Below are 22,320 nucleotides of genomic sequence, written 5' to 3' on the forward strand. Positions count from 1 at the left end.
CATACCAGTCTTTCAGTCTTCCAAATGCCAGGTCTCAAAGGCATGAGCCACCATGCCTAGTTCAAAGTTTTTTATGTTTATGAGAAATCATGTCCAATTTCTCAAATAGACCAGCTTCTCTCTCTCTCTTCTTCTTTTCCATTTATTTGTTGTATTGGAGGGGGTGCAGAAAAGAAACTACAAAAATGGCTATTCCATTGGGGGAAGGGTTTTGTTTGTTTGTTTGCTTGTTTGATTTGGGTTTTTGTTTTTTTTTTAAGACAGGGTTTCTTTGTGTAGACTTGGCTGTTCTGGAACTAACGCTGTAGACCAGGCTGGCCTTGAACTCACAAGGATCTGCCTGTCTCTGCTTCTTGTGTGCTGGGTTAAAGTCCTGTGCCACCACCCAATTTAGATGGAAGGTTTTTGCTGTGAATAAGAGACAATATCTAGAGGCATCTGGAAGAGTCCAGAGCAGAAAGAAAAAGTAGACTGGACATGGCAGGGCTATCTGTAAGGGAAGCAGGAGAGTGGGGCAAGGTCATGGGTGGGGCATGGAAAACCATGTGGGTTATAAGGAGACCGAGTATCTAGGGGTGGGAAGCAACCCATGATTGAAGCAGGCCTGGGAGTTTTAGGGGAGAGGCGGAGGTGAGAAGGGCCAGGATGCTATTGTGGGGGTCTTTGGAATGAATAACAGGTGCTTGTGAATAGGAACTAAGGAGCCTGGAGGCTAGCATAGTATATGCTGATATTTGCCACAGATATAAGTCAATGGAGAGCCACAGGTTCCTTCTACCAGAGGTAAAGGAAATGACTCCATTTGGAGGATGGGAACCTGTTTCACACATCCTGAGGCATGCTGGCTTTTATCTATCCACAAGAAATCCTTCTGTAGTCCAGCTGGAGCTCATTTCTGGATATATAGACTGTCTGAGACATAGTGTGTGTGTGTGTGTGTGTGTGTGTGTGTGTGTGCACATACATACAAGCATGCATTCACACACCAGTGTGTGCATCTGTGTGCAAGCACATCTTGATGCTGGTGTGGTCAAAAGACAATTTGTGGGAATCTATTCTCTCTTGGGTTTTGTTTTAGTCATTGTTTTATTGCTGTGAAGAGACACCATGACCAAGGTAGGTTATAAAAGAAAACATTTAATTGGAGACTTGCTTACAGTTTCAGAGAGTCAATTGTTGTTGACATGCCAGGGAGCTGGAACAGTAGCTGTCTTAGGGTTTCTGTTGCTGTGAAGAGACACAATGACTAGACAACTCTTATAAGGAAACATTTAATTGGGTGGCTACAGTTTCAGAAGTTCAGCCTATTATCTTTGGAAGGGAGCATGACAATGTGCAGGCAGACATGGTGCTGGCTACATCTTAACCAAATGGCAACAGTAAGTGGACTGTCACACTAAGCAAAGCTTAAGCAAGAGACCTCAAACTCCACCCCCACAGTGACACACTTCCTCCAACAAAGCTACACCTACTTCAACAAGGCCACACCTCCTAATAGTGCTACTCCCTTTGGGATTGGGGGGTCAATTACATTCAACTACCACAGTAGCTAAGAGCTACATCCTGATCTACAGAGAAACTGAGATAGTGTATCTGGCATGGGCTTTTGAAAACTTAAGCCCCACACCCAGTGACGCTTCTTCCAACAAGGCCACACCTCCTAATCATTCTAATCCTTTTCAAATAGTGCCACTTTCTGATGACTAAGATTAAAATATATGAGCCTATGGTGGCCATTCTTGTTTTCTTTTTCTTCTCAAGACAGACTTTCTTTGTGTAGTCTTGGCCGTCCTGGAACTCACTCTGTAGATCAGGCTGACCTTGAACTCACAGAGATCTGTCTGCCTCTGCCTCTTGAGTGCTGAGTGCTGGGAATAAAGGTGTGTGTGCCACCACCACTATGAGGGCCATTCTTATTCAAACCATCACAGGCTGTGAGGACTGACTTTAGGTGGGGTTGTCAGACATAGTTACAAGTGCCTTTACAGGCTGAGCCATGTCACTGGCCCCTTGCTTAAAAAATTAATTTACATGTACATTTGTGTACCTGTGTGTGTATGCCATGTGGGTCTGGGTGTAGGTACCTCCAGAGTCCAGTAGAGGGTGTTGAATCCCTTGATGTTGCAGTTACAGGTAGTTGTGAGCCAACCAATGTGAGTTCTGGGAAACGTTATCTGGAAGATTCATACACACTACCTGCTGAGCCATCTCTCCAGCCCTCCTTGCCTTTTGACTCAGGCTCTCATATAGTCCAGGCTGGTTTTGAATTCGCTTTGTAGCCAAAGAATGACTTTGAACTCTGGACCTTGCTGCCTCCACCTTGTCCTCTCCTCCTCTCCCCGGATTGTACAGGCTAGTTGCCGCATCAGGCTCAGACCAATTGTGTTGCTTTTAAATTTTTCTAGGACTGCTTTTAACTGAATGATAATGAAATTCCCTCTTCTTGATCTTCACACACACAAAGGGTAAATTGTTACCCAGCTGTTTTTCTTTTGTTCCCCTGCACCAACTTTGTAAATACCTTCTAAACAATCCAGTGGTTTGTCTTTGCTTTCCTCTGTGCTCTTTTCATAGATCTAAGACCACTTTTGATACTCTGCTCACTGGAACATTTGTTCTATCAGGTATTGCCTGACTCTAGAATTGAGGATGAAGTCAGCTAAGATCGTGACACTAATTGTTTCAATTTCGTCCTGTGACACTTTCTGATCTTGGCACCCAGAGCTGTGGACTGAATGAATAAAAGCCCCAGGAGAGCACAGTCCAGCGCCGCCGAACTTCTAGTCTGGGGTCAGGATGCGGAAAGGCGCTCAAAAGAGATTTGCGGAATGAATGAGCGAGACAAACGAAAGGGAAACCACTCCTTTACCAAAATGGCCGCGTGTCCCTTTACCAACGCGGCGGTCCCCGGCCGCTAGGGCGGGGCCGAGGTGGGCGGGGCCAGAGAACCGTCAGGTGCGGCCCCGCCCTCCTCTGCCCTCACTTGATTCCGGATTGGTCCGGTTCCAGCGCCGCAGCAGGCCGCGGGCTGAGGCCGCCTGGTGCTCGCCACTTCCGGCGCGCTGGGCTGTTGGCTGGGGGTGGCCGCGCGGGGCGAGTGGCGGCTGCGGGCGGCGCGCAGGGATGCAGAGCGGGGCCGCCGCGAGGACAGAGGAGGCGAGAACTGCGCGGGCCCGCGGGCCTCTGTCCTGAGCCGGCCGCGCCGCCCAGGCCCGGGCAGCCTCCGCCCCTTCAGCCCGGGCCCGGCCCGTCGCCGCCTCGGGCCGCGGAGGCCGGGGAGTCCCTGCCTGGGCCCGCAGCCTCCCTCCTGGGGGTCGGGCCCAGGCGGGGGGCCCCCGCACAGCTGTCTCCTTGCCCCGTTTCCTGCTTTTGCGTTTGCCTGGGGTGGGCTGAGGTCTGGATGAATCGCTTCGGGGGTCCTTGATGAGGTCGCCGTGCTCCTTTTGAAGGTGCCGGCGGGGCCCGGGTGGGAAACGGGTTGTCTTTGCATGGGCGGGGGACTCCCCGAGCCTGCCGGGACCATGACCTGAACTGTGCGAGCGGGACGCGTCAAGAGCCAGCTCACCTGAGCCACCCCCTCCCCGGCCAGCATGGTGAGTGGGGTCAGGGACCCGGTTGGAGGGGTGGTAGTGGGCCTCGGGGCAGCTGAGCTCTCGCTTCTCCCTGGGGCGGAGAGAGGCGCGTGCGAGCCTGGCGGGTGACACATGCGTGCAGGGTGTGCAACCGGCTGTACGCTCCCATCCCCCCTCCCCGATCACTGGATGTCTCGAATCTAGGAGGGAGGACCTTGGAAACGCTGCGGGTACGACCCTCCTGCCTCCCTGTTTGCTGTGTTCCTAGTGCAGTGAGTCGTGATTACCAGTATCATTTATTTATTGATGGTGTACTGTGTGCCATTTCCTTTGCTAAGTGATTGCATATATTTAGTTATTACACCAAGCCTTGGAAATGGGGAGACTGAGGCACGGAGCGGTTAATTACTCTGCCCAAGGTCAAGCGACTACTCTGGGACAGTGGCAGGATTTGAACATAAGCAGTCTGTTATTAAAGAACTGGCTGGACATTTAGGGAACATTCTGCCCATCTGTAGGTTTGCATTTGGAGAAACCAAGAGTGAGATTTGCAGAGGTTACTGATACAGATGATGGCAGAATCAGCAGTGGCATCTTTGGACATTTTGGCCACTGTTTTTTTCTGCTTAATGTTCTGGCCTTTTCCCTGGAAAACTGTGTATACTTTCAGATCCAGCTCGAAAACTTTAGCCCCTTCTTTGGGCTTGTGTACTCACAGTAGTTTGTTGAGCACTTAGCTTTTGCCATTATAGTGTTTCTGAGTCTTATCTGCCCATCACGGTAGGCAAGGTGAAGTTAGTTGTCTGATTCCTTATCTGCCTCAATTTGGCATGTAGCATGTGATGAGTGGTTGATTGCCCAGCCTGGGTTTGAACATCTCCAGGGATAGCCGCCCCCTCCCCCATTGCTTGGCTGGTTAGTGTTATATTGGAGATATAGTCGTTGGCAGTTTTTTTTAATGCACATGTTAGACTAGACTGTCTTGAGGGGTGGGTGGATGGTGTGTAACTTATTGTGTCCTCCTGGGTTTACAAGCAAGCTGGGTAAAATACACTATGAAAGCTGCATGGCATGACATAATTTGTATGGTGGGTACTGTATATGGTGTAAAATACTGTAAGAGGTAACAGAGCTGTTTAGCTCTGAGTTTGTCTGTACAATGTAGAAATGCTCTCTGAAAATGGAACATCTATGAATTCTCACATTCATTCAATACTCTTATAAAATGTTTGAATTTAATCCCCTTCCCCCAAAGACTATGTAGGTGGAACTCACTGTGTGGACCAGGCTAGAACTCACAGAGATCCACCAGCCTCTGTCTCCCAGGTGCTGGGATTAAAGGTGGGCCACTGTATTCAGCTAAAATTTTGTTGAATTTTAAAAAATTGTTTAATTTTATGTTTATTGGTGTGAGGGTATCAGATACCCTGGAACTGGAATTACAGACAGTTGTGAGCTGCCATGTGGGTGCTGGGAATTGAACCCAGGTCCTTTGGAAGAGCAGCCAGTGCTCTTAACACTGAGCCATCTCTCCAGTTCCAAATATTTGAGTTTTAAAATTGTGATTAAAATACACTTAACCACTTAAATGAATTTACAGTTCACTTGCATTAAGTGCATTTATATTGTGTAGTTGTCATGATCTATATCTCCAGAAAATTTTCATCTCCCCAAACTGAAACATTGTATTCTGAAATATTAACCCCCTGCTCCTTCCTTTAGTAGTTCTTCTCCCCTGGACTCCCAGCCATTTCCCTTTCTGTTTCTATCCTTCTAGCCCTCCCCCCTTTCTTTATAGAAGAGTATTCTCTTTTTATGACTGGCTTATTTCATTTAGTGGAGTGTCTTCAAGGTTTATCTGTAACGTAGGGTGTGAAGAATTTCCTCCAGTCTTTGTGAATGCACCATTTCTGCTTGCCCATTCATCCCTCTGGATACCTGGTTTGCTTTGGCTACTGTATGAATATGAGTATTTAAGATTATTTTTACTTAATGTTCGTTGGTGTTTCGCCTGCATGTATGTCTGTGTGAGGGTGTCAGAAGCCCTGGAACTGAAGTTACAGACAGATGTGTGCTGCCACATGGGTGCTGGGAATTGAACTTCGGTCTTTCAGGAGAGCAGTGCTCTTAACTGCTGAGCCATCTCTCTATCTCCAAGTGTACGAATCTTCTGGTTAGTTTAAATAGCCTTCATATGCTACACCCTAGAGAATGTACTTAGAGCGAGATAGACAATGTCTTGCCCTCAGGGAACTTAGTATGTTGCTGGGACAGAATTTGTGTACAGTAGAGCTAGCCAGTCACCCTTGTGCTCAGGATTCATCTAATTGACAGTAGGGCATTAAGAGCATGATTGATTATCTTTGAATAATTAATTTGAAGCTGTAGATTTTTGTATGTAAACCTCAATTTAAGCATGCAGGAAGTATTGGGTGTGAGACCAATAGGATCTACTGTCTTGACCCTAATGGTTCATCTGCCATTGTTCCAGAGGAAGAAGGTCAAGGGGTAGTGTGGTCTTTGTCGGCTAAGTCAGGAAGCCACTGCTTGGTTTGTGCCTGACAGGACAAGGGTCTTTTATTGGGAATCATAGCCTTTTATTTCAATAATTCTTTTTCTCTTCATTTATACCAACTTATAGTTGACTCTGGAGGTTGAAAGGTGATTGTATTCCAGGCAGGCTCTTGAACTTACTGTATTGCCCAGGTAGTCCTGAACTCCTGTCTCTCCTGCCTGAGCCTTCTGTGGTGATATAGGTGTGTGCCAGTAGACCTGGTTACCTTATGACCTTTAAGATAAGTGTTGATCTAAGTTTATGTGTTTTAAATGTCTTTTTTAATGAGTAAAATAGCATAACAGATAAAAATTAATTTCTGACTAGATGTGGTGGTTCATACCTGTAATCCTAGTATTTTGATGACTCAGCAGGATGATTGCTAAGAGTTTGAGGCCTTCTTGGACTGAGTAGGTCAGCCTGCACTCTGAAACCCTTCACCATATGTCAGTTATTTTTATGTACTGCTTTTCACCAGGTTGCCACTAGCATTGGGGAAGGTAAACAGATCTAGGATGCCTGTTAGGACGGGGTGGAGCTCTGTTGAAGACCTCTACATTTTGTTGCAACTATGCTACCTCACGGCACGGGAAGGGTAATTGGCAGTGTCACTCAGTTACCCAATTGCTTTGCTGGCTTCTGAGATTGGCAGTAGTGGGACATGGGAATAACTGAATTAAAAATGAACAAAATTATCACTGTAGCAGGGGGGACCTTGATCTGAAAATTTATTACCAGTTAAAAAGATTTATAGTTACACAGCAGAGTTACTGAACGGCAAGTTGTATTCAGCTCCCTTTAAAATTTTTTTTTAACATTTATTTTATGTGTATGGATGTTTTATCTGCATGTTTATCTGGGTACTGCATGTGGAGCTGGTGCTAGCAGAGGTCAGAAGAGGGCATCATATCCCTTGGAACTGGAGTTTTATGTGGGTGCTGGGAGCTAAATCCAGGTCCTCTTCAAGAGCAGGCACTTAAGTACTCACTCAGACTGCATCAGTTTTGGTTTTCTAAAGTTTTATTTATTTACTTATTTTCCTTCTCCTTTGGTGCTGAGAGTTGAACTGAAGCCTCACACATGCTAGGCAAGCCCTCCATCACTGAGCTATGTTCCAAGCCTTAATTCTGCAGTTCTTGAGAGATGTAACATGTTAGCAGTTTCTACTAATCTTTCTGAAAAGCTGGTCCTCAGTATTGAATGAGTTGCTGTTTTATATAGAAATTTTGTGCAAGATTGAGCCCTTGCTTAAATTAGAAATCTCTTTTTTTGTACAGTGGTGTGTGTGTGTGTAGGTGTCTTCTTATGTATTCCTAGTATTTGCTATGTTTATGTAAACTGGACTGTGTAGACTAGTGACTTTGAATTTGTAAAAAGAGACAGGTATGTGTCACCACCATCGAGCTGGCACCCCCCACCCCCCATTGCTTAAGATGGCTTAGTGTGTAAAAGTGCTTGCCACGAAAGCCTGATGACCCAAGTTCAGTTCCTGGAACCCACAGAAGAAAGGGAAGGACCAACTCCTGAATGTTGACCTCCACATATGTGTCATGAGAGCATTTACCCGCACTCATTCACACCTCCTTCCCTCTGTCCCCCCCCCCACACACACTGGAGTGGGTTTAGGAAGATTTCTCAGTTGGAAGAGTACTTGATGTGCAAACATGGTGCCCTACGTTTAGTTCCCAGAACCCACTTAAAAAACAGTTGTGATCCCAGTGCTGGTGATGCTTGGATAGCAGATCCTTAGCCTGGCTAGCTTCTTGGCAAACTCCAGGCCAGTGAAGGACTTTGTATCAAAAGCAAGGTATCCACTGGGGAATGACACCTGTGCTTGATATCTGGCCTTCACAGGCATGTATATACATGTCCTCTTGCACTTGTACATGCATATGCACCCCCAAGTTGTATTGATTAAAACAATTTTTCTAGTGTGATACCTGCAATGATGACAAAATTAGATCATTCACACCTGGTGTGTTGTACTGTACACCATGATGTGGGAGGCCTTACCATGCCTTGGCCACTTTTCTTTTTAATTGCTTTGGGAGTTCGCCTACATGTATGTCTGTTTGAGAATGCCAGATGCCCTGGAAGCAGAGTTACAGATAGCTGTGAGCTGCCATGTGGGTCCTGGGAATTGATCCTAGGTCTTCTGGGAGAACAGCTAGTGCTCCTAACCACTCAGCCATCTCTCCAGCCCTGACAACTTTTTCTGTTTTATGATTTGGATGTGGATGTGGGTGTGTGCATGTCATTGTGCATGTGTGGAGGTCACAGGACACTTCAGGAGCCCTTCTCTTCTCTCTCCTGATTGAGGGAGGCCCTTTTTTGGTTCTGCTGTTGGGCTGTGTGGTCTTTCATTTTCTGGGTGAGTCTCTTCTCTTTGCCTCCCATGTCACTATAGGAGTGCTGGGATTAACACATATGTGCCACCATAGCTGGTCTTAGATGTGGGTTTTGGGGTTTGAACTCAAGTTGTCAGGCTTGTGGAATTGGCCTCTTTACCCTCCTGAGAGAACTTTCCTCCCTTTCTCCCTCCCTCCCTTTCTCCCTCCCTCCCTTTCTCCCTCCCTCCCTTTCTCCCTCTCTCCCTCCCTTCCTCCCTCCCTCCTTTCTCCCTCCCTCCCTCCCTCCCTCCCTCCCTCCCTCCCTCCCTCTCTCCCTCCCTCCTCTCTTTCTCTCCCTTTTTCCCCTCTCCCTTTCTCTTCCCTCCCTTCCCCCCTCCCCTCCCCTAGGGCCCCTGGAAGAGAGCAGCCAGTGCTGTTAACTGCTGAGCCATCTCTCCAGCCCTTCATTTCCCATTTCATAGTTAGCATTCAAGGCATAAAGGTTAGGTAACTTCCCAATGTCACAATGCAACTAAAGAGTAGAACTCTGGGATTCAAACCCTTGCTTGCTTGGGATCAAATTCAGAACATTTGTTTTTAGCATGTGTGAAGACTCCAGTGCCAAAAAGAGAAGAAGAAAAAAGAAAGTTCATTCTCAAAACTTGTGCTTTCAGGGTAGTGTTCTGCTTGCCTTGGAGGGGAGTGAGTGTAGTGGGGAGATGAGACATTTTGATAACTAGAGTGATAGCAAAAGATGGCTTAAGTGCAAAAGCATCCAAGCAATGGCCGATTCCGATTCAGGGAACCGGGAGAAGGGGGGCTTCCTAGACAGCAGGCTTGCATCTTAAAGCTACTGGAAGGAAGGAAAAGGCCCTCCAGGTAAAAGTGCTCCTGTGGTTTCAGTATCTTTGTGGAATACCTAAGAGGAGAACTGTAGGTGACTGGAGGGAGACACTGGGGTGCTCTGACTTTCTAGGCTCCCAAGACATTTCCTACCTGTATTGTTCTGACACACCATTTCTCTCATCTTTAAAAAACATTTTTGCTTCTTCCATTTTTTTGAGATGTCTAAGCTGTCCTCAAACTCCCAATCCTCCTGCCTTGGCCTCCCAAATACTGGGTACTTGACATCTATCAACCATGCTCAGCCTGGCAAAAATGTGCCATGTTAAGAAAGCATCATATAGATTGGTTGGCTCAATTGGTTGGCAGAAGTTGTGCAGACTTGTGTGAAGTAGCTGGAGAGAATGATGCATAGTCCTTTGCAGCTAGTTGGTGGAGGATTTCTAGAATTACCCTAGAGTAACTGGAGATTTCCCTAGAAATTGTGCCTAGATTTCATTGGTGAAGCAACCATAGCTAATACTGTCTGTGAGATGTGTCAAAGGCCTCCTCATGGATGGTGAATTTAGAGTGGCCTTGAATTTACTATGTAGATCAGGCTAACTTCAATCTGCCTGCCTCCTGAATGCTGTATGCTACCATGCTCTGTGAGAATTGTCATTAATCAGTGAAGAAAGAGAGAAAAAAACCTAAATTTACTTAGGAAGCCTTTAACATAGAGATTGGGAATAATTACAAGCTTGAATAAATTGGTGATTTGGATTTGTAGGTGTAGAGGGTTGAAAAAAAGAGTTAACAGATTGACTATGTGCTGACAAATACTTGGTCTGGCTGTGTCTGTAAGTAGGTGGGAGGCTGTGATGGAGATGGCTGGCACCTTGCAGTACAAGGTCAAGTTGAAGATTTTTAGGTAATTGACGTTAAGGAGAGTGTGCTGGCATAGGTAGCAGTGAAGAGGGAGGTGTCACTGCTTCTCTGCTTTTTTCTTCCAGTGCTGATTATGTAGCTCAGAGCTTTATGTGCATTAGGCAAACGCTCTGCCATATGGTGGAGCTATGTTCCCTGCCCTGCCTGTTTTAGCCTTAGCCTGCCTTTCCCCATGTCTTCGTAATTCATATTGTATAACCCATTGCAGATTGGCTTTTAAAGGTATTCTTGGTATTTTATTTTGTCCAAGATTCATTCGTTTGTTTTGAGACAAGGTTTCTGAGTTCAAGGCTGTCCTTGAACTCAAGATCCACCTGCCCCTGACTCCTGAGTGCTGGGATTAAAGGCATGCTTCACCACCACCCAACATCCAAGATTCTGGTAGCACAATCATTGTGCATGTTTTTGGAATTACAGAGTGATATTGTATTCAGTTAGCATCTGTTATTTCTAATTACCATTTCTTTGTAATGAGAACATTCAAAATTTTATCTTGTAGAGATTTGAAATGCACAATAAATTGTTAACCAGTAGGCAGACTTCTGGTCTTCAACTACTTTTAAAGACCACCTATAACCACAGTGTGTTTGGTCCAGTGTAAGTAGCTTAATGGTACATTACTATGGTCCCAGAACTGAGGATGCTGAGGCAGTAGTATGGTAAGTTTGAGGACAGCTTGGACTACATACTATTGTTTTAAAAACAAAAAATAAAAACCGTAGCCTGTTTTTAGTCCTTATGTTTCTCAACTATTTTTGGTCCCTGGTATCTGCTGTCTCCTTTTCTTGAAAAAAAATTTCCCCCGTGGCTCTCTTGGTGTCTTTGCTATTGCCTTCTTCGTTTTACTAGAAAACATTTTTAAATGTATATTGGTGTGTGGGTGTGGGCATGTGTGCACGCAAGTGCAGATGCCCATGGAGGCCAGAGGTGTTGGATCTTCTTGGAGCTGGAGTTATGGAGGTTGTGAGCCCCCCAATATGGGTGTTGAGAATCAGGTCCTCTGGAAGAGTGGTGAATGCACTTAACCTTCTCTCTAGCTCTGCTATTGACTTATTCTCGTGTGGTCTTTTCTGCCTATGACTTCAGTTGTCACCTGTGGACTGATAGGAACTAAACCTTTGGGCACGGATGTGAACCCTAGCCTGCTGTGGTCATCAGTTAATATCTAAACCATATCTATCATCTTTCTCTCAGGGTAGTGTTCTTTCCCCATGGTCTAGTTCTCTTAATGACCTCATTCATCCACTGTACATTCTTAATGTTGAGTCACATTTAACTTCCTCTTCTGCTGTACTTGTGATGATATTGCCAGTATGTTTGTGTCTTAACCCTGACCTTCTAGTCTTCTGCTTTTGTCATGCTCTCAGTTTCTGTTTTTTGTTTTGTTTTTTAAGGTGGAAACCTTGTATCCTGACAGGATTCGAACTCTGCTTGAGTACTGGGGTTACAGGTGCTCACCACCATACCAGCTTTGTGATTGTTAGTATTAAAACTTGACAACTCTGTCACACTTCAAAGTTATCTGGGAAGAGTCAGTGAGGCATTGTTTAGATCAGGCTGGCCAGTGGGCATGTCTAAGGAGTGATTGACTGGTTGTGTTAATTGATGTGGGAAAACCAGCCCACTGTGGGTGGCGTTATTCCCTGGGTTTGAGTCCTACACTTTGTTACGAACTGAGCATAAGAAGCATGCTTGCATTCATCTTCTCAGTTGTGCTCTGCCTTGCCTTCTCTGCAGTAATGGGCTATGTAACCTTGAATTGTTAGCCAAATACCCCAGATTGCTTTTTGTCAGTTATTTTATCATAGCAACAGAAATGAAATAGGATAGGCTGCCCCCAGCTTTCAGGTTCTCCTTCCATCAGTCCTGCCTAATTCACTTTGCCACAGTTACCTCAGGGAGTCCATATATAGAGTACCACTTGATGTAATTCAGATGGGAGGGGCTCCCTTGGTTGAAGGAGACCATGTTTTTAATCAGGGAGAGTAGTTGGAAGCACATATACTCTGGATTGATTCCCACAGGCAGTATGACTTTAGACTTCTCCATAGGGAAGATTGCTTACTAGATGCAAAAAGTGATACCTAGAATATCTTTTGGACTTCCAGAATCATACCTTGTTCTCTCATCATGGCTTTCCACTTGTCACTTGGTACATCTGGCCTTTCTTTGCTTCTTTCTCATCTGTCTGCTGCTTATGCTTGTCCTTTTCATTATTTTTGCAGCTGAGACCATGTTCAATATCATAAATATCACCTTTTTGACACTTTCTAGCTCATTAGTTTAATATCTTACCTTTGATTATGGTATTTTTGCTTTCATTATTTGCCTTTGTTAGGTGATAATTAGGAGGCTACAGCCTTGAGGAAGTGTCAAACTGTTCAGAAGGTTGAAGCTCATCCTCCTTGCCTACTCACTGCTCTTTGCTGCTCCAATGCCTCATAAGACTCAGCATACTTAGGTACCTCAGTGGGGAGTGGGAATAGCCCAAGAAGGTCGAGGTGGGCCTAAGAGATAGAAATGGTAGTAGTGGTACTTGAGGTATGTGGTAAGACTGAAATAGAGTGTGACTGTAGTCAGTACCATGTCTAGAATCCATGTAACCTGTAAGCTTTTGCCCTAGGCAAGTGAACATGTGCAGGAAGTGTGTTAGGACCAGTGCTGTGTGGGTCATGTGCTAAAGCCACAAGGCAGCAGTGAGGGGACTAGAAGAATGCTAGTAGAAAGGGAAGGAGGCCGGGGTTTGGAGGAAGAGAATAGTGAATTTCTTAGATGCATTTGGTGCTAATCATTGCTTAGGGGCTCTAACTACTACAGATTGTTTCTTCATTTAATTAATCTCTGTCTTTGTGCTGTGTAACTATTATTGTTCCCATTTTATAATTGAGGAAGATAAGAACATTGGCTCAGGACGAGTAAGGTTAATAGCATGTCTAAAATTACATGGTGATTGACAGAGCCAGGTTTCACAGCTGGTTCCAACCCCCAAAGATTACTAGATTTCTGTAGTACACATTTACTTAAATGCAGCCTGTTCTAGAAAACAGTGTGTCTTGCCAACTGAACTTAAACCTGAGAACATTTTCTTCATGGTGGACAGTTGAGATGGTCAAATCTGCTAGCATCTTGTTATCTCTGGCTGTCCCATAATGGGACAAATTGAGACGTGGGGCACTGAGGACACTGGTGCACATAGTGGATGTTCACAGGGAGACACGTTGTTTGCTTTCAAGTTCCAAGTTAGATAAGTCCATTAGGCTTAGCGTGTATATTAGTAGGCCCTTTCCTCCCTCCCCCACCTCTTCCTTTTTTTTTTTTTTTTTTTTTTTTGAGACAAGGTCTTTTGATATAGCCCCAGCTAGTCTGGAATTCATTGTAGTCCATGCTGTCCTCAAACTTGGATCAATTCTCTGTAAAATCACCTCTCAAGTGCTCAAATTTACAGTTATCAGTCAACAAAAGAACCCTGGTGCAGGGCTGTAGCAGAAGGTATCCAAGAGGTGTTTTATGAGTTGAATGAAGCTGGAACAAAAGATCATTGCTTTGTAAATTGGCTAATCAGCCCTGGAAAGCTTGATACTTCCATGTCTTAGTTACTGCTTATTGCTGTGAAGAGACACCATGACTAAGACAACTTTTAAAAGAAAGCATTTAGTTGGGTTGTGTGGTTTCAGGGTTAGTCCATGGCATGGTGCTGGAGCAGTGGCTGAGAGTTCACATCCTGATCCATAGGCACTAGGCAGGGAGGAATTGAGAGACTGGGACTGGTGTGGGCTTTTGAACCTTGAAGTCCACCCTCAGTGACACAGCTCCTCCATCAAGGCCACACCTCTGAAGTCCTTCTCAAACAGTTCCACTGACTGCTGGCCAAGCATTCAAACATATGAGCCTCTGGGGCCATCCTCTCATTCATAGCACTACTTCCCTATTTTCTTTCTTCAATTAGAATATCAGCTGAATAGATAACCTTAAAAATGGCCACATGCTCATTAAAACAAAAAGTATAAAGGAGGTAGCAAAGAGAGAGAGAGAGAGAGAGAGAGAGAGAGAGAGAGAGAGAGAGAGAGAGAGTGTGTGTGTGTGTGTATGTATGTATGTATGTATGTATGTATGTATGTTTATGTGTGTATATGTGTACACCTTTGACGGTAAGTACCTAAAACCGGTACTTTTGTTGAAAATGTGGTGGTGATAATTTTCTTTACCTTTCTTCCTGTGTAGGGGTGCACGTGTGCCCATGCATGTGGTAGGCAGAGGACAACCTTGGGCACCATTCCTCTTGCACCCTCCCTCACTTACTGGTCTGGACTCATCTTGGCTAGGTCAGTTATCTTGCTATCAGAGATCTACTTGTCTACCCCACCATTGCAATTTACAAGTGTGTGCCACCATGCCTAGCGTGCGAGGTCTCCTCTCTTCCCCCCTCCCCCTTCCTCCCCCTCCCCTTCTCTTTTCCCCCTGCCCCCTCCCTTTCCCTCTCTGTGTGTGTTGGTTCTAAGGATTGAACTTCGGTCTTCTGGGTAAGCTATCTTCCTAACCCTCTTTTTGAGACAAAGCCTTATTATGTACGTAGTTCAGGCCGGCTTTCAGCTGAGCCTCCTGCCTTGAGTCTCTAAAATGCCACTGTCATAAAAGTAAGCTGTCATGCATAGGTATGTTGGCTTTTTGGGGGAGGGAGGACATCATAATAGTTAAAAGAAGTTACTGCCACTTAGGTTAAAAACAACCCTTTATTTTGAAACAATTGTGTGCTCACAGGAAGTTGCAAAACTGGTACAAGAAAAAATCTGTGTACCAGGTGCCTCAGTGTTGTCCAAACCAGGAAATCAACATTTGATATATTCCAGTTATTGTGTAACTAACTGTGTACGTGTTTGCTTATATATTCATGGGTGTGCAAGTGTATGCATTGTATGTATATGCATGTGCAGAGTCCAGAGGCTGATGCTGGCGCTTTTCCTTATTTGCTCCTCAACCTTATTTTTGAGATAGCACCTCTCATTAAACCTAGAACTCACAGATAAGGCTAGACTGATTGGCCAGCAGATACCAGGGATACCCTTGTCTCCACCTCTCACTGTTGCAATTATACATACGTGCACATTGCCATGACTAACAGGCTCATGCATTTGAATGTTTGGTTTCCAATTGGTAGAGTGTTCAAGATTAGGAGGTATGGCCTTGTTGGAAAAGGTATATCTTAGGGGTGAGTTTTGAGGTTTCAAAAGCCTACACCATGGTCACTCATCGTCTCTGTTTACCTCCTGTTTGTGGATCAGAGGTAAGCTCTCAACTGCTGCTCCAGTGCCGTACCTGCCTGCCTGCCATGCTCCCCACCATGATCATGGACTACTCTGTGAAACTGTAAGCCAGCACCCAGCTGAAGCTTTCTTTTAAAAGCTGCCTTGATCATGGTGTCTCCTCATAGCAGTTGAACAGTGACTGAAAAAAGCTTTTTCTTTTTTCTTTTTCCTTTTTGGGAATTGAACTAAAGTCTTCCTCATGCTTATTTAGCAAGCAGTTTAAGCATTGAACCAGCCCTTGTATTTTTTATCTTTTTTTTTTTAATATTTTATTTATTTATTGTATATACAGTCTTCTGCCTGCATGCCAGCAGAGGGCACCAGATCTCAGTCAAGGTGGTTACCATGTGGTTGCTGGGAATTGAACTCAGGACCTCTGGAAGAACAGTCAGTGCTCTTAACCGCTGAGCCATCTCTCCAGCCCGTATTTTTTATCTTAAAGAATTCAGTCATCCATCCATCCATCCATCCATCCATCCATCCATCCATCCATCCATCCATCCATCCATCCATCCATCCGAGACAGGGTCTCCTGTATCTTAGGGTGTCCTTGATTGACTAGTTACTCTGCCTCTACTCTCTGAGCACTGGAATTACAGGCATATACCACCATACTTGGTTTTTGTAGTGCTCGGGATCATACCAGGTTTCATGCACGCTAGTCCATAGATTTCATTGTCATGAGTCTCTTAGAACTTGCTTTTCCTTGGTTTTTGAAGGTCATTTGGTTAGATGTAGTTTTTAGGTTTTAGTATCTAATTTTTTTTTCTTTTTTTGAAACAGTCTTACTGTGTAGCCCTAGCCTGGAACTCATTATGTAGACTATACTGCCCTCCAACTCACAGAGATTGTGGGGAAGACTGAAGAGATGGCTCAGCAGAGTTCTCAGTCCCTGGAAAGAAACCCACCTGGTAAAAAGTGAGAACTTCATGAGTTGCCCCTGACTTCCATGTGTGTGCTGTGGCTTGTGCCCATCATCCAGTAGATATAATTTAAAAATTAAAACCAAAAAACCAGCTTTTGTTCTAAACTCTCTGTGTCAAACAGATGGAATTCTAGAGGGTATGTATTGTCATTTGTACACTTGGTTTTTAACACTGGTAGGTATCTAAAAATGACAGTGGAGGGGCTAGAGATGGCTATGTGGGTAAAGCTGCCCACATAGGGAAGGAGACAAAGGTGAATCTCCAAATGGACCCTGTGAACAGCCAAGTGAGGTGGAGGAGGGAAGTGTGTATAGTGCCAATATATCACAGTATTGTTTTCTGTATTACATAAGTTACAGCTTTTTTAGAAATTGTTTTCTTTTGTTTTTGGAGACAGGGTCTCACTCTAGCTCAAGCTGGCTTGGAACTCATGTATTTATTTCCAGGTTGTCCTCAGACCTGTCTCAGCTTCCCGGTACTGAAATATAGGTGTGATCTCAGGGAGATGGCTCAGTATAGAAATCAGGGAGATGGCTCAGTAGGTAAGAGTGTTCTGCTAGCATGAGGATTTGAGTTCAAAGCCTCAGCACCCACATAAAAGCTGGTCATGGCTTTGCATGCCTGTAACCACAGCATTGAAGACAGGTGGATCCCATTTAGCCAGCCTAACCAAACTAGTGAGCTGGTTCAGTGAGAGACACCATGATCACGGCAACTCTTATAAGAGAAAGCATTTAATTGGGGTTTAATTCAGAGGTTTGAGTCGATTATCATCATGTCAGGGGGCATGGTGGCATTCATGGCCCTGGAGCAGTACTGAGCTACATCCTGGTCTGAAGCCTGACAGTGTGGCATGGCCTTTTCAAACCTTGTAGCCCGCCCCCAGTGCTGTGCTTCCTTCAACATGGCTACACCTATTAACCCTTCTAATCCTTTCCAAAAGTTCTACTTCTTGGTGACTAAGCATTCCTACATAAAAGCCTGTGGGGGCCATTCTTATTCAAACTACCATGGACCCTGTCTCCGGGCAATAAAGAGGACACCAAGTGTCTTGTTCTGCTTTGACCTCTGCATGTGCACACCTGGGTACGTTAATTCACACACACATGTGCATGCAGCAACCCCAACACATCCCCCAGTCCTAGTTTATTATTTTTTAAAACTGTGTCTCTTACTGATCCTGAACTCATCTTTTGACTAGGCTGACCCACCAATAAACTATCTATATCCAGTCCCCCACCCCACCCCAAGCTGGACTTGAGTTATAGACATTCTACACTGCATCTTGCTTTTAAATGGGTGCTGGGAAGACAAACTCAAGTCCACATGTGTATGCAGTGTGTACTTTGCCAACTGAGCCATTTCCCCAGTCCCCCTCAAAATTATAGTTCTTAGTGAACAAAAACCTTCCAGCTAGAACACATGGATCCCCAGGCTAGAGTTGCTACGGAAACTTGTCTCTTTGTGCTAATAATGATCTGTGTGAAGGCAGAAACTTATAGAGCTCCAGCCAGAATCTCTGCCCATGCAGTACCTTGTTTCCTGTGGAGTGTGACGGCATCTAAGGTGCCTCAGTAACTGCTAGCTACTGTGGTGTCATTATCTGTAGGAGTGAACCCCACAAAGCTATCTGCCCATCAGGGCGGGGACAAGGTAGAGATAAAAGGAAGTGAAAGGAAAAGGGGCTTCCCTTTTTTTCTCCTGGAAGCCAGGCACACTTCTAACTCCTGGTCTGTGGGACTCTCTCTTTCTCTCTGGTAAATAAATATATTGTTTTCCATATATAGCATCGAATATCGTTATAATTATCTTTACTTGAAAGTCTTCACAGATATGATTGAGCATCAATAAAAAAGTAAATATTAGGTTGGTGCTGGTGCAGCAAGAGGAATAAACTGGTAACAACTTTGGGACATTGTCTTCGTAAAAGCGAAGGGACTAGGGTATTGTTCAGTGGTGGAGCACTTGCCTGGTGTATGTATGGCCCTGGGTTCCAGCAGATGAGAAGAAATGCAACGTGAAGTTCACATAAGAGAGGTCTGCAGTGAGGGAGACATTACTCTTAACCAGCACTTGCCCAATGAGGTGTACCCCTGATTGTCATTCATACCAGGGTGCTATGGAAACATGCTGGATTTCATCAAAGTTACCCAGGTTTGAATCAGTGGACTGGCTTTAGTCTGTCTTTCTATTGCCATGCATCCCTTTTAGTGGAAACACTGGTGCTCATCAAACCCACTGGCTTGTGCAGACAGCTTCCTTTCTGTGTCCTAATTTAAGGGTGGCCTTCTGTCCCCCATGTGGAGGAGCAATGCTCCTTCTGAGCTTGCTCTTCTTTTGTTCAGGAGTGATTTTTCTCCTGTTGTACTGGGAAAGCATCACACTATGGGTTCATTCTGCCAGGTATGAAGTCATGCATCCATGTGCCAGAATCCTGCCTAGCTTTGTGCTAGAACTCTGACTGCCTTGTGCTCAGCTGTGCCTTGTATACTTGCTGAGGTTAGAGCCATCCCTCTTCTCTAGGCTTGGGTGGCTTAGGAGGAGGAGACAGGTGGCTCTGCCAGTGAGAACAGTAGACTCTGACCTGCACTTTGGATCTTGAGATACCACTGGATAGATCCCGGAGGAGAAAAGACAGGAGAAAGGACGAGGTTGTGCTCCCTAGTCACAGCAGTCTCTTAGGCCGCCTGGAGACGTTTACTAAAATCAAGCAGGTGCTGTTTTAGTTGTTATTTAATGTGTGGGGTCTGGTGATAGTTTAGGATGAAAGTGTATGGTTTTTACAAAAGAGATTTCTGGGGGCTGGAGAGATGGCTCAGTAGTTAAGAGCACTGACTGTTCTTCCAGAGGTCCTGACTTAAATTCCCAGCACCCACAGAGTAGTGCACAACTCCCATTTCAAGAAACCTGACACCCTCACACAGACATACATGTAGGCAAAAACACCAATGTACATAAAATAAAAGTAATAAATAAATTAAAAAACAACAAAAAAGATTTTTTTAGGTAGGAAAGCTGGTAACAGCAATTGAAGTTGTTTGCACGGGAGTAATGTTTTTGGTAGTTTTTCTTGATTGCAGAGTCACATTCATTACCTGATTGCATTCAGTGCAGTGCCAGCTCATTTATTTTCAAACACTTGGAGCAGCACACTTGTGGAGGAACCATCACTGAGTAGGCACTCTGGCATCCTGCTCCATGGCTTTTTTTTTTTCTCGAGACAGGGTTTCTCTGTATTGTTTTGGAGGCTGTCCTGGAACTCGCTCTGTAGACCAGGCTGGCCTCGAATTCACAGAGATCTGCCTGCCTCTGCTTCCCGAGTGCTGGGATTAAAGGCGTGCGCCACCAACGCCCGACTCTGCTCCATGTCTTGACTTCACTAATAACTAGGTAACTGGGCAAACAGCTGTCTGGACTTTTATTTCCTTTCTGCCAGTGCAAGGTTGGACTTGCTGTTCACTGGGGATCTTTTTTCTGTCTTAAGATTCTTAGTCCTGCTTTAGAATTTCTGGATAGCATGTTTGTATTAATATGCTAGTAAGTATCATTGGGATTTAACTGATTAGATTAATTAATTCATCTTCTGGGATATGTATCTGGGAAAGAGAAGCAGAGGGGATGATTAAGAGGGGATGGTGATCTCTGACTTATTGTGGACAGTTTTTATCATTCTTCTGTCTTATTGAAGCCTTCTGGGTGGTATATAAAAAACAAAATTCATGCAGTATATTATATTTTAGCTTTTAGTGGATATGGTTGTTACCCATCCAGCAGTTGTAATATTTTTAACATCTAAGCTGTGTAATATCTTTTTTTTTTTTTTCAAAAACAGTGGGTGAAAAATCTACCTGGTATCTGAGTAAGTTAATCTCTTCCTGTTGTACCCCCTCTCCACTCCTTTCCCTTTCCCTTTCTCTTTCTCATTTGCAAAGTCATCTTAGAACATTGAGGAGCCAAGTGGAAAATAATGGTCCAACAGAAAATTAAAAACCTTGTTAGTGGGGCTGAAGAGATGACTCAATAGTTAAGAGCCCTGGCTGCTCTTCCAGAGGACCTGACTTTGATTCTCTGCACCATCTGTAACTCCAGTTACAGAGGATCTGATGGCCTCTTCAGGCACTGTATGCATTTGCTACACAGACATCCCCACACGTGAAATAAAAACAAATAAACAAAACACTGTGTTAGTCCTTGTTTTGGTAGCATGTACACTAATATCAAAATGATACGGATATAGTGTAACCCCTGTGCAAGGAGGACATGCATTTCTGAGGCATTCCATGTAAAAAAGAAACACCATTTTAGAAGGGCTGGAGGGAGTGGATAAGAGCTCTTGGTGCTCTTCCAGAGGACCCTGGTTCAGTTTCTGCCACCCACACCAGGTGGCTTACAACTGCTGGAAACTTCAGTTCTAGAGGATTGGATATCTGGCTTCCTGCAGGCACTTGTGTGTGTATGTTTGTGTGTACAACAATAGCAATAATGATCTTAAAAACAAACAAAAAAATCCATGGGTTGGAAAGATGGCTCAGTGGTTAGGAGCACTTGCTGCTCTTGTGGAAGAACCAGATTGAGTTCTCAGCACTAACATGACGACTCACAAATACCTGTAACTTCAGTTTGAGGGGACTTGACACCATCTTCTGGTCTCTGGGGACCAGGAACACATGTATACATTCATACATGGAAGCAGAACACTCATGCATAAAAATAAAAATGCTAAATAAAGCTAGGCATGTTTGTGCAAACCAGCAATTCCAGTACTTGGGAGGCTGATGCTGGAGGGTCATGTGTTCTAGGCCAGCCTGCATTACATATCAAGACTATAAAAACGGACAAATCCTAACACTAGGGAGGTAGAGGCAGGGGAATCTCTGTGTTAGAGGCCAGCCAGGGCTACAGAGTGAAACTGTTTCAAAACAAACACCCTCCAAACAAATGAAAGAACCCTTGTTAGCTAGAAGTTATTTCAGCTATGATTGTAACTCATAGGTTCAAACTATCCTATTAACCCTTTTGATGTTTGCTTTATAGTTTGTTTTCTCTGTCGCTGTCATAGGTGCCTATGTTTTTATGAAGTTTTTGACACATGCTGTCTTTCTGAAGCATTTAGTTCTTAGGGAAGATAGTCTTTTACACAATCATGAGACCGTACAGTTATCAGCTTCAGCTCATTTAAATTGGTTCAAAATTGCTGGGTGTTGGTGGCGCATGCCTTTAATCCCAGCACTCGGGAGGCAGAGGCAGGTGGATCTCTGTGAGTTCGAGGCCAGTCTGGTCTACAGAGCGAGTTCCAGGACAGCCTCCACAACAATACAGAGAAACCCTGTCTCGAAAAACAAAACAAAACAAAACAAGAAAAAATTGGTTCCATATTTTGATCTGCCAACATGGGGGTTGAAGAGGCTCAGTGGGAAAAGTGCGTACCATGGACTTGAATTCATATCCCCAACATCCAGTGAAAGCATGATGTGGTGTGGCAGTGTGTGTGTGTAACCCCAATGCTAAGGAGATGGAGAAAGGAGGGTCCCTGGGGCTTATTGGCTAGTTTAGCCGAAATTATGAGCTGAAGGTTCAGTGAGAAACCCTGGAAAACCTGTTATCAAAAAATTAGGTGGAAAATTGGCTCAGTGGGTTAAGGTACTTGATGCCAAGCCTGACAACCTGTATTCTATCCTCAGGTCCCACATAGTGGAAGGAGAAAATGGATTTTCAGAAATTGTCCTCTGACTTATTTGTGCATACTTTGGCATGTACACACACACACACACACACACACACACACAAATAAAACAAAAACAAAACACTGAAAGTAGAGAGTTATAGAAGAAAATACCTCATATCAACCTCTTACCTCAAGATGTA

The 22,320-nt window shown here is 44.6% G+C and overlaps 2 protein-coding genes across 3 annotated transcripts in view; one reads left to right on the forward strand and one right to left on the reverse strand.

Annotated features, from left to right (window-relative positions):
• Positions 1-1,117: 1,117 nt before the first annotated feature.
• LOC121143246 (translation initiation factor IF-2-like) lies at positions 1,118-3,651 on the reverse strand. The gene is made up of 2 exons (XM_040754706.1): positions 2,048-3,651; positions 1,118-1,227 (listed from the first exon to the last, which is right to left on the reverse strand). Exon 1 carries the CDS (start codon positions 3,590-3,592, stop codon positions 2,915-2,917), a length of 678 nt encoding a protein of 225 aa, XP_040610640.1. The 5' UTR covers positions 3,593-3,651; the 3' UTR covers positions 1,118-1,227; positions 2,048-2,914.
• Positions 3,461-22,320, forward strand: part of Xpo6 (exportin 6) — a 104,590-nt gene continuing 85,730 nt past the window's right edge. For both annotated transcript variants that reach the window (XM_040754696.1, XM_040754698.1), the window contains exon 1: positions 3,461-3,593. In XM_040754696.1, the coding sequence (XP_040610630.1) occupies positions 3,591-3,593 (3 nt within the window). In that variant the 5' untranslated portion in view covers positions 3,461-3,590. The remainder of the gene's footprint in view (positions 3,594-22,320) is intronic.

This window comes from Mesocricetus auratus, unplaced genomic scaffold (assembly GCF_017639785.1).
Source record: "Mesocricetus auratus isolate SY011 unplaced genomic scaffold, BCM_Maur_2.0 Super-Scaffold_4256, whole genome shotgun sequence".
In the NCBI taxonomy this organism is placed as follows: Eukaryota; Metazoa; Chordata; class Mammalia; order Rodentia; family Cricetidae; genus Mesocricetus; species Mesocricetus auratus.

Excerpts from the sequence above, each read along its gene's own strand:
- LOC121143246 (XM_040754706.1), bottom strand. The coding sequence starts at position 3,592 with ATGCTGGCCGGGGAGGGGGTGGCTCAGGTGAGCTGGCTCTTGACGCGT.